This window comes from Antechinus flavipes, chromosome 1 (assembly GCF_016432865.1).
Source record: "Antechinus flavipes isolate AdamAnt ecotype Samford, QLD, Australia chromosome 1, AdamAnt_v2, whole genome shotgun sequence".
NCBI lineage: Eukaryota > Metazoa > Chordata > Mammalia > Dasyuromorphia > Dasyuridae > Antechinus > Antechinus flavipes.
In genome coordinates, this window is record NC_067398.1 from 714,265,974 (window position 1) to 714,278,003 (window position 12,030).

Sequence of the window (12,030 nt, forward strand, 5' to 3'; positions counted from 1 at the left end):
TATGGGCAAGTCACTTAACCCTATTTACCTCAGTTTCCTCATCTGTAAAATGATCTAGAAAAGGAAACGGCAAATCCCTCTAAAACCCCAAATGGGGTCACAAAGAGAGAGGCACAACAGAAACAATTCAACAACTGACCCCTTTGGTACACTGGTTTTGTCTATAGTTCTTGGCAGAGCTGATGTCCTGGGATGTAGCCATGTTTGAAGTTTCATTCCAGGTACTAAAACAAAATTAACACCCATGGGTGCTGGTGAGGGGGGAGCGAATATATTCCTTGTACCCTTGTCTGTGTTTCACTAATGGGTCATTTGCTATTAATAAACCCCAGGGTTGGATTAGAGATGGCTAAGGCTGCGTTTCTGTCTCTTGAGATCCAGAACTGGCCTCGTGCCCAAGGTCATTAGCCAAGGAGGCAGAAATCAGTGCTGGATGTGATTGAAAGATGGAACAGCATCTTTCTGTGGGCATTCTGCTGACCTGATGGGAAGAGATCTGGGCTTTGTGTCCTTAGCCTATTTTCTCTGGATAGCAACAGCTTTGTAAGGAATTCATTCTAACCAGAAGGTATTTAAAGGTCTTTACAGCTTCAACAGGAACTTGACCTGTGACCAGTGCACAGAGGTGAGGGTTAGCATTGGAGGGTCCCCTAGAATGGGGGAGCTCTGCAGGGCTGAGAGACTTCTGCCCCCCAACCCAGCAGGCAGCCTCTCTTGGAAGCAGCCTTGAGGGAAGCGAGGAGCTTAATACTCTGTCCAGTGTGTATTCCCCAAATCCTTGTGGCAAATGAAGAGAAAAAAGTATTTAGCATAGTGCCTGGCACATAGTAGGCACTGTCTAAATAGTGAAAGACTTCTAAGGGCTGCCTGTCCTGGGGAAGAAGGTCTGCTTGGCCCCAGGAGCAGAACTGAGCAGAAATACATGGAAATTTCAGAGAGAGAGAGAGAGAGAGAGAGAGAGAGAGAGAGAGAGAGAGAGAGAGAGAGAGAGAGAGACAGAGAGACAGAGAGAGAAACAGAGAGAGACAGAGAGACAAAGACAGAGACAGAGACAGAGACAGAGAGACAGAGAAGAGACAGACAGAGACAGAGACAGAGAGAGACAGAGACAGAGACCAGAGAGAAAGAGTCCAGCTTGCAGAAGAGAACAATTCTAAGTGAGCTGCTGTCTGAAAATGGGGTGAGCAGGCAGGGGCTTCCGTCCTGGTGGTCTTTAGTGAAATCTGGATGCTACAGATTCTGTAGAGGGAATCACGAAGGTCCAGGTTCACACCTGTCTCTGATGCTGGTTCTGAATCTTCTAGATTTGGGGCAGTGCTTTTCAGCTGCAGCCCGGGGTACAAGGTCACTAAAACCCCTTCCCTCTCAGATCCTGCTCCCACACACACACACACTCACACACACAGAGACACTCTCACATACACACACTCACACTCACACACACACTCACACACACACAGACACTCTCTCACACACATACACACACAGAGACACTCTCACATACACACACTCACACTCACACACACACAGAGACACTCTCACATACACACACACACACAGACACTCTCACATACACACACTCACACTCACACACACACAGAGACACTCTCACATACACACACTCACACACACACACACACACACACACACAGACACTCTCTCACACACACTCACACATACACACACTCACACACACACAGACACTCTCTCTCACACACACACAGACACTCAAACACACACTCACACATACACACACTCACACACAGACACACACACACTCTCTCTTTCTCTCTCACACACTCACACACACACACACACAGACTCTCTCTCTCTCTCATACACACACACACACACACACACACACACACACACACTGCTTTTTTGTGATTTTATTTCTTTTCGAGGCTGTCCTTGATACTGAATCAAGATTTCAGGAGACCTGCTAGTCTAAGTAATTGCTCACAGCCTGTTGGATTAGTCAAGGAGATGAATTTCCAACCAGGAGCGGCTAGGGGACTGGACTTGGAATCAGAAAGCCTCATCTTCATAAAAGTTCAAACCTGGGCTCAGATACTTCCTAGTGTGTAACCCCGGATAAGCCCTTCACAAGTGTAGATCGCAACCTTTCTGCATTACCTTATTCTGTGTAATTCCCATTAATGTCTTTCTATAAAGTCTCCCAAGTGACCCAGAGATCTTTCTTTGGTGTTTTTCCATTTCATGGATATCAGTCTAGGTCTCTGGTTCTTCCCTTCCCTCCCAGACTGTCCAGGGCATAGCACGGCGCCCGGGAAGTAAAAGGTGCTTAATAGGAGCTTTGGGGAAATTCGTGCAAGTTGGATCTATTTAGAGGTGAGAACCTCTTTCACTCTGCCATCCTCGAGAACCAGTAGTTCTTGAACCGGCTCCGCTTATTCTCCAATACAGCCTCCTTCAGGTTTTCTCATTCCTTGGCCCCTGTTGGACTTGATTTCATTTGGTCATTTGTTAACACTTTCTAATTACCTCCTGCTGATGGCTGGATCAATCAGGAGACTTTTGGGAAACTACCTTAAATTTTCCATAATCCCAACTCCCCCGAGGCAGAAAAACGCATCAATGTCCTGCTAAGGAGGCAGTTTGTCAGCAAACCACGGGAGGCCATGAACAGAAGCTCCCCCTAAAATCAGGGGACCACAAAATCATATTACATCAGTAGAAACAAAGGAGTAAGTTTATTCTGGCCGGGTCCAATTGTTATTGAGTACCTACTGTGTGCCAGGCACTGGGCTAAGCCCTGGGGATCCCAAAAGGGGCAAGACAGTCTCTGCCCTCAAGAGGCTTACGATCTAATAAGGGACACAATACGCAAACGTATATAAACAAGCTATAATGAGGATAAATAGGAAATAATTAACAGAGGAAGGCACTGGAATTAAGAGGGATTGAGGAAGACTTCCTGTAGAAGGTGGGATTTGGGAAGCTGGGAAGGTCAATATTGCAAAAGTGGGAGACCGCCAGAGAAAATGTCCGGGGTCAAGAGGGGGTGATTTTCATGGAAGTCAGCAAAAGGACAGGAGTGTTCAGAGAGGTAGGAGGAGAAGCAGGAGAAAAGGGTACTCCATTAGCTTCCAGAGAAGGGAATATTAAGGATGGGAGGATGAGCCACAGAGAGAGTGAGGACTGAGCAAAGAACACTGGCTTTGGCGGCTAAGTGCTCACGTGTAATAGGAGCTTAAAGAAATTCATACACATAGAGGAGGAGACTTCCTCTTCATCAGAAAAGACCAGAAAAGAAGGGGAAAGCCCCACATGTGCATTTTTAAAAAATGCTTGTAGTGGCCCTTTTTGTAGAGGCAAGGAATTGGAAATGGAGTGGATGCCCATCAGTTGGGGAATGGTTGAGTAAATATGAATTATATGGAATATAATTGTTCTATAAGAAATGATCAGCAGGAGGGTTTCAGGGGGCCTGGAGAGACCAATAGGAACGGATGCTGAGGGAAGTAAGTAGAACCATGAGAAGATTGTACACGGCAACAACAAGATTACGTGATGATCAACTGTGATGGACTTGGGTCTTTTCAACAGTGAGCTGATTCAGGTCATTTCCAATAGACTTGGGATGGAAAATGCCATCCAGAAAACTATGGAGACTGAATGCAGATCAAAGCATAATATGGTGGTATTTTATTTGCTTTTTCTTTTTTTGTTTTTTGTTTTTCCTTTAGTTTTGCTTTTTCTTTCACAACATGACTAATATGGAAATATATTACAAACTAATTGTACTTGTCTAACCTACATCAGATTGAGTGCTGTCTTGGGAAGTGGGAGGAGGGAGAAAAAATCTTAGAACTCAAAACTTTACAAAAATGAATGCTGAAAATTATCTTTACATATAATTGGAAAAATAAAAAAAAAACTATTGAATTTTTTTTAAAAGAATATGAAACCTGGAGGGAGATGATCAGAAGCTGTTTAGTACCTCCTCATCTCATATGTTATGTAACAGATTCTGGGGCAACAAGGGCTCCCTCTTTTACTGCTCCCCTTTTCTGGGAAAAAAGATTAGGATAGAGCTCAAAAGTTAGTAAAATTGTGCTAGTGGGACTAATGAGTCAACAAATGTGAAAATCAGCTGGTTAGTACCTCCTTATCTTTGTGTTCTGTAACAGATTCTGGGGCAGCCAGGCCTCCCTTTATTACTGCTCTCCTTTTTACTGCTCCCCTTTTTTTGGGGGGAAAACCCTAGGATAGAGCCCAAAATTTGTAAAATTGTGCTGGTGGGAATAATGAGTCAACAAATGTGAAAATAATAGCCCCTACCTCCCTTAGGCAGGGATTGGCCTTCCCAACAATGAACCTGGACAAATAGCTAAGTAGGAACAGGGACTGGCTTGGGTCTCTCAGCCATGATCTCACTGGTATAAGAGGCAGGGAAGGAGAAGTAAGGTTCCAGACCTGACATTTACTTTTCATATAATTGGTGAGCAAAGCCTGGTGCTCACCAGTAAAACGAGCGAGTCAGGCTTTGTACCAAGGCCCCCATGAGGATGCTGTAAGGGAAGGTCCCAGGTAAATGCGATGGGAGCTAAGAGAGGTTCCCTGGTTCCTGTTGCTGCTCTGTCCTCCCAGAGCAGAGGGATTTCGAGGCAGGCTGACCCCTGGGAGGGATGTGATGTGGAAGAGCATCTCTAGAGCCCACCTGGGCCAGCCCGCAGAAGCAGAGAGCAGAACCCTCCTCCCCACCCCCAGCCAGGGATCCAGGAATGATCACCCTGGGAGCCTGAGGCCTCCGCTGTGATGCTTCATGACTCTGGGCAGATAATCTCCCTGCTGAGCGCCTTTTGAAATGAAGCAGTTCTCTCCTACACCAGAGACTTGGGGGGGGGGATGAACTGCAGATGACATCACAGCCCTTCCCGCCCCCCCCCCCACAAGGAAGGAGATTTTGGAGGTCACCTCCCTTCTGGAGCTTCCCTGACATTAATGCCTTTAAAAGCTCTCCTGCTCCGCATTCTTAATGAGAGACAGGAGGCGGAAAGGGGCTGGGCTAGAACCCAAAAATCATTAGAATACAAGGTACTTAAGACTGCAGCCAAATACAACTCTGCACTGACTTTGAAAAAAATGCTCAAAAGTTGCCTACTGCAGTTCTCCCCAGAGCTGAGATTGCAGCAAATGGTCCCCCCCCTTCCCCCCTCCCGTGTCTCCAAGGAGGAAGGAGGCAGACTAGGACACTGCTGCATTGCTGAGTCCTTTCTCGGCGCCTCCCATCATGCCCCCATCCCGGAAGCCTTCCAGGTGGGAGAGCTGGGGGTCACAGCATCCTAGCTGTGACTGTGAGCAAGCGCTGTCCAGGGTCCTGGACCTGCCTGAAAATGTCTCCCCTAGAGCAGCAGGCTCCAAGTGAGGTCTTTGAGTACGTGTATGTGTGTGTGTGTGTGAGTGAGTGATTGTGTAAGTGTATGAGTGTGTGTGTGAATGTGTGTGTGAGTGTGTGTGAGTGTGTGTGTGAATGATTGTGTAACTGTGTGAGTGATTGTGTAAATGTGTGTGAGTGTGTGTGAGCATGAGTGTGTGTGTGTGTGTGTGTGTGTGTGTGTGTGTGTTTATGTGTGTTAGGAAATTGGATGGGAGGGAGACCGGATTAATTCTGTGCCTCTCAGACATCATCTCCCTGGCGCTTCATTGAAACTGGAACCTTAAAGAACATAGGATTTAGGGTTGGAATTGGCTTTAAGTAGAGACTACATGGTCTCTGACTTCCTCATTTTCCAGAGAAGGAAGAGTGAGGCAGAATAGGGAAATTACTTATCCAAAGTCACAGAGGTAATAAGCAGCAGAGACAGGGCTGGGATTTTTTTTTTAATTCCAAATCCAGTGCCCTTCCCATTACATTACAATGTCCTTTCCCCAACCCCTTGGGAAAAGGTCTTGGGTCCTAGTAAACCAGAAGAGGAGATCAGAGGTCATCTATACAAGACGACTCTTACCCTTTTAAGAGGCCTTTGGGCTGTCTAGGATAGACTTGGGGCAGTTCACCTAGGATAAATGGGCTCCCATTGATTTATGCTAATGATTCTTCCTGCGCCAATCTCTCTGCTGACTTCCGACCCTACAACTCCCACTGCCTTTCAGATATCTAGAATTGGATGGCCTAGATATGGATAGATTTCAGGAGGTCCAGGAACTTGAATGAGAAAATCATTACATCTTTATTTTCTTTTTTTCAAATAAGTTTTCATTGATTTTAGGTTTTTTTACATCATCATAATTTCCCCCAAGATCTCTCCTCCTCTACTTTTCAGCCACCCTATATGACAAATAGTATTTTTAAAGCCAAAAAGAGAGAGAGAGAGAGAGAGAGAGAGAGAGAGAGAGAGAGAGAGAGAGAGAAAGAAGAGAAAAAAGTCATCACAATCAATGCATTGAAAAAGTCTAAAAAACCAATCCCAGATGCAATGCCTCTGGACCCATCACCTCCACAAAGGAGTGTGTTGGAGGTGTGTGGTGTTCTCTTCTTTTCTAAAATATAATCGTTCTCTGGGGCAGGTTTCTTGGGGAGCTTCTGGAGGCAGCTTTAGGTTCAGTTCAGAGTAATAATCACTTCAAATGCAGCCAGGAGTAAAAATCCAGTTCTTTGTTGTCTCTTCCCAAATAGCCCAGTTAGTTTTCTTAGAGGCCTATCTCCCTTCTTGGTTCCAAGAGCTCTTGCAGCTTGTCTGCCAGCTTCAGCCTCCAGCTCTCTCTGAATCTTGGTTCTCAATCTCCCAACTGAATTCTGGCTCCGTCAATCTCCCGAACTGACTGACTTCTGGCTTTCAATCTCTTCAACTGACTCCTGACTGAGCTCAGCTCCTTTTATGCTCTTTTAGAGGTGTAAATTCAAAGGTTGACTCCCCCTCCGAGAGTGGGATTGTGGGAGATGTAAACTTGTGAATCTCATACTGAATCCTGAAATCTCCCAAACTTGTGAACTAATGTGTGAACTCTCAAAGGTGTAAACACAAGCATTGCTTCTATCAATTCTAGTGAGTTAACACTTTGTTTCTAGTTCTGGCCCATAACATCTCCCACTTTCTTTTGATTTAGAACATAAGGTGGTCATGACCTCCCTCATTTCTCAAGGAAGTGAGAACCCCAAAAAAGATGATCATGTCTTCCCTGACTGCTCAAAAAAGAAGTGAAAACACCATAAAAAGAAGGTGGTCACACCCTCCCTGATATTTCAGAAGGGAGATGAAAATACCAAAGGAAATGGGAAATCAAATCAGATTAGTGGGTTTCTGAAGGAGCTCATTTGAAACAGGTATACATAAATCCATCGATATGGGAGACATTACACATAATTACATAAATTACATAAGCACATAGTAACATAACACAGGCTAATAGTGATGTTACAAATAACATAAATCAACCTGAGAATTTATACGTGTCCATAAGTCCTAGAAATAGTCCAAAAGGAATCCATTGTCCATTAGTTCATGTGCCAGGAATCCAATAATTCCTGCAAGTTTTTAAGTACTGCAATAGTCTCATCAACAATTTTTCATCTCAAGGACTCCAATGATTCCTGCTGGTTTTCAAGAACTGGAACAGTCTCATCTTGTGTTAGGGAATCCAATGATTCCTGAAGATTTTAAAGTTCTTTTAACAGTCTCATTGTCAGCCATGCTCCTTCAGTGTCAGATGTTTCTTAGATCTTCTCCTTTGAGGTTTTTCTCCTTTTCTGTCTCTCTCTGATGGACAAGGCGAATACAGCTGGTTGGCACCCATCTGTTTCCTTCTCCATCTGTAGAAATACAAGCAAACCCTCTCTCTCTCTCAGGCAGTTAACCTATCTAATTTCCTTCTATTTACTGCTTTTAGGATTTCTCCTCATCATTTGGCAATTACATTGGAGCTGTTTGCACTGGACACTGCCTTGTTGGTTTAAAAAGCCTATATTCTCCCCAGTTATAATCACTTTCTGTCATGTGATAACTTTTAGGCTGATTGGTCACATCAGAGTCCTGACCTAAAGACTCTCTGGGTGTAACCTCAGCTGCCATCATGCCCCACCTGTCTTTTGTATTATATCTTGGAGGCCCCCACCTCTCATTTCTTTAGGTCAATCTGTATTCTGAGGCCCAGTGGGAGCCCTAGTGGCCACTTTGATTGCAAACAAACAGCTCTCTTCTCCTAAGAAAGAATCTCTCCACCAAAATAGCTGCTCAGGAAGTTTATGGGCAGCACTATCAGGATCAGAAGTTTTAGTTATTAGGAAAAGGAAGTGTAGATAATAAAGAAGAGAAAGGGAAGGAGAGAATAAAATTATTATGGTGCCAGACTGTCTCTCCAAAAGGATTTCAAGCAAAATACCACAGGAGATTCCTTATTTCTTTCATTTAAAATATGTGTGACTATCCAGTAGTTTTCACTTGGCATTAAAAAAAATTCCCTGTATTAATGTCCAGCCAAAAGTATATTTAGAAGCTTATGCAGAATTTTCTTTGAGAACCTGTTTTCTGGCCAAAAGAAAAGGAAAAATTTGGAATATTCTAGTCATAGTTTCCTCAGAAATTACCTCCTGTTCAGGAGACAGAGATTACAGAGGAAAGAAATAAGGCTTCACCTTCTGTCCAGGAAAAAAAGCAAAGGCTCATTGAGTGTGCTAGGGCTCAAAGCAGAAAAGCGATTCAGCCAGCAACCCATTGAGCTTCCTCTTCAGCCTGGGCTTCTCAGGCTTTTACAGGCCATAGAATGAGTTGCTTTCCTTGAGGCCAGGGCCAGAAGTACTGGTGATCAATAAAAGTGTTGTCTGGAATACAGTTTCCTAGGAGTTTTAACTGGAATAAAAAATGAAATCATTACATCTCCTTGTATCCCGCAATACAGATTGCATGGGACATCATTATTAAAAACTTGTTTCTCGGAAGCCAAACACTTAACAATTGGATTCCAGTTTGGCCACCCAGCCCTCTCCTTTCTGGGGATTTTGAACTGGAATGGGAATGGACATGGGCATCCCTTTGCAACTGAGGTTTTTTTCTTTCATCCAAAAAGAGGAACCAGGTCCTAGGTGACCCATAGGGCCATGGGAGACCTCTGGCCAAATGCATTCTAGAGGTTATTTCTATTGGAGGAAGGGTTAATCCCACAGCTAAAATAATGTCATGCAATCTCAAAAAGTTGAGATCGTTTTATTTTAAGATACCTCAAGGTGGAAAAGTGGAAATTGAGGAAGAAAGAGACAAGGAAAATGTCTGCTAAGCTCAGGGAGACTCTTTCTAGGCCTAAGCTTAATGGTGAATAACTCATTTCTTCCCTGCTTTCAAGAAGACAGAGAAGACAAATTCAGAATGGAATGTCCTCATTCTTAATTCATTTCTTCCTACTGGATCTTGGGTTTCTTTACAGGTCGTAGATAAGGGTTATCAATAAGATTCTCCTCCCTAGCCCGGCTCCCTGACAAGGAAGTGTTCTGCTGTTGAGCAGAGGCATTCTCTTTTTCTGCTCCTGATTCATCCGTACTGATGTGAAGAGGAAGGTTCTCCGGGTCTGTCTGCTCATCTTGTTCAGAAGAATCAGTCTCTTCCATCTGCTGCATCTCCAGTTCAGAGGGCAGAAGGGCGGTCAGGTAGGGAATGGCAAGTGGCTGGGCAGCAATCAATGGAAATGTGTTGACATCATCTTTGAAAAGACTCTGTGTCTCACCTGTCTTGGCTATAAAATGAGTAAGTGTCTGTTCCATATCACGCTTCTGTGATGCAGCCTTTTCCCGAAGGACCTGGTAATCGGACACAAATTCACGGTATGTCGGCGTTTTGATGTACGTGTGGGGGTCAGGGAATTCAGGAAAATGGCGAGGGATATGAGGTGGGTGAGACTTGTGCTGTCCAGCAGTCAGGGCTTTGGGAGTCACAGGCTGATTGGTGACTGGTGGTGCTGTGATGACCATCCTCTGAGACCGTTTAGCGTATGCAGGGAGAGTTTCCACATTGAAACCCATCTCAGCAAGCGTGACCACAATATCTGAAAGTGTGGGCTTTGTCCTGGCCGTGTGCTCACAATAGGACTTAGCACTCTTCCCGATTTCTGAAAGGTAGCTTTGTAACATCTCAGTTAATATTTCCACACATGCTTTCTCCGCACTCTCAAACCCAGCCTCTATCAGCAAGGAGCTCACAACTATCTGCAAGGTCCGCCTCCGTGCCAGGTAGTAGTTGTCTGCAGGGGTAGTGGCCTGCTTGCTTCCTGATCTCCCCAGTATCATTGTGAAGAAAATCCCAAATGAAGAACCAATCAAGCCTGAAAAGGTCTAATTTCTGGGTTGAGGAGATTTTTCCACTGGATTCAGGATCTGAAATCAGGATTGGAGGCTTTTCTACCGAGGTCAGGATGGGAGGCTTTTCCACTGGAATCAGGATCCTCTCAGCCCCACATTGGGCGCCAAAATGTGGTATTCTCTTCTTTTCTAAAATATAATCGTTCTCTGAATCTTGGTTCTCAATCTCCCGACTGAATTCTGGCTCTGTCAATCTCCCGAAATGACTGACTTCTGGCTTTCAATCTCTTCAACTGACTCCTGACTGAGTTCAGCTCCTTTTATGCTCTTTTAGAGGTGTAAACGCAAAGGTTGACTCCTCCTTCGAGAGTGGGATTGTGGGAGGTGTAAACTCTCAAATCTCATACTGAATTCTGAAATCTTCCAACTTGTGAACTAATGTGTGAACTCTCAAAGGTGTAAACACAAACATTGTTTCTATCAATTCCATTGAGTTAACACCTTGTTTCAAGTTCTGGCCCATAAGAGAGGTGTCTTCTCATATCTCTTTGTTTGAGTCATTATGTTTTTATCTATCTGTATTGATTTGTTTATTATCTTCACTCCACCTTTAACCTTCCATTATAAATGTAGGCAATCAGCATGAATCTGAGGAGTCCCTAAATATCAACAGCCAAAGGAGTTCATGAAAGGTAAGGTGGAAAACATGGCCGGGAAAGGTGAGATGCTGAAGGTCAGCACCCCCCCCCCAAGGTGCTAACCCCCATTCTGCCACTAATTAGCAACCACCCCTTATTAGTGTCTGCAAAGCAGAGCTCAGGTGCTACTTCCTGCAAGAAGGGGGCTTCCTCACTCCCTTCAATTAATAGCACTTCTTTCCTTCTTTGCCAATTCTTCTGTAAGTCCTTTCAGGACATGTGGAAGGTGTTAGTATCCTAGTGTTAACTCAATGGAATTGATAGAAACAATGCTTGTGTTTACACCTTTGAGAGTTGACACATTAGCTCACACATTAGAGTTCACAAGTTGGGAGATTCCCACTCTGGGAGGAGGAGTCAACCTTTGAGTTTACACCTCTAAAAGAGCATACAAAGGAGCTTTGGGAGATTGACAAACTAGAGACTGCAGTTGGGCAGAAGGAAGGATTTGGAGGAGTAAAATCAAGATTCAGAGGGAGCTGGAGGTGACAAAGGACAAGCTGCAAGAGCTCTTGGAACCAAGCAGAGAGATAGGCCTCTAAAAAAACTAACCGGGCTATTTTGGAAGAGACAATAAAAGACTGTACTTAAATCCCTGGCTGCGTTTGAGGTGATTATTACTCTGAGCTGAAACTAAGGCTGCCTCCAGAAAACCTCCCCAAGAAACCTGCTCCCAGAAAGAGTCATTATATTTTAGAAAAAGAAGAACACCACAGGAAGGCACCTTAGAAGCCATCAAGCCCAAACTAATTGACCCACTATCCCATTCATCACAGTCACTACCCTAAACCTTTTCAGCCTTTCTCAGTCCTCCCAAGACTTTCCCTCCCTCTCTTTTCAGCTGAGAAACTGACCTTATATTTCACTGAAAAATTGAGATCATTTGCTGAAAACTACTTGTCCTCCTCCTCCTCTTCCTCCTCTTCCTCCTCCTCCTCCTCCTCCTCCTCTTCCTCCTCTTCTTCCTCCTCCTCCTCCTCCTCCTCCTGTTCCTCCTGTTCCTCCTCCTCCTCCTCCTTCCTCCTCTTCTCCTCCTCCTCCTCCTCCTCCTGTTCCTCCTGTTCCTCCTCCTCCTCCTCC

At 44.6% G+C, this 12,030-nt stretch overlaps 1 protein-coding gene across 1 annotated transcript; it reads right to left on the bottom strand.

The window, feature by feature from the left end:
* Positions 1-339: 339 nt before the first annotated feature.
* On the bottom strand, positions 340-10,240 carry LOC127548689 (transcription initiation factor TFIID subunit 8-like). Its single transcript, XM_051976202.1, has 2 exons — positions 9,363-10,240; positions 340-367 (listed from the first exon to the last, which is right to left on the bottom strand). Exons 1-2 carry the CDS (start codon positions 10,238-10,240, stop codon positions 340-342), a joined length of 906 nt encoding a protein of 301 aa, XP_051832162.1.
* Between the last annotated feature and the right edge of the window lie 1,790 nt (positions 10,241-12,030).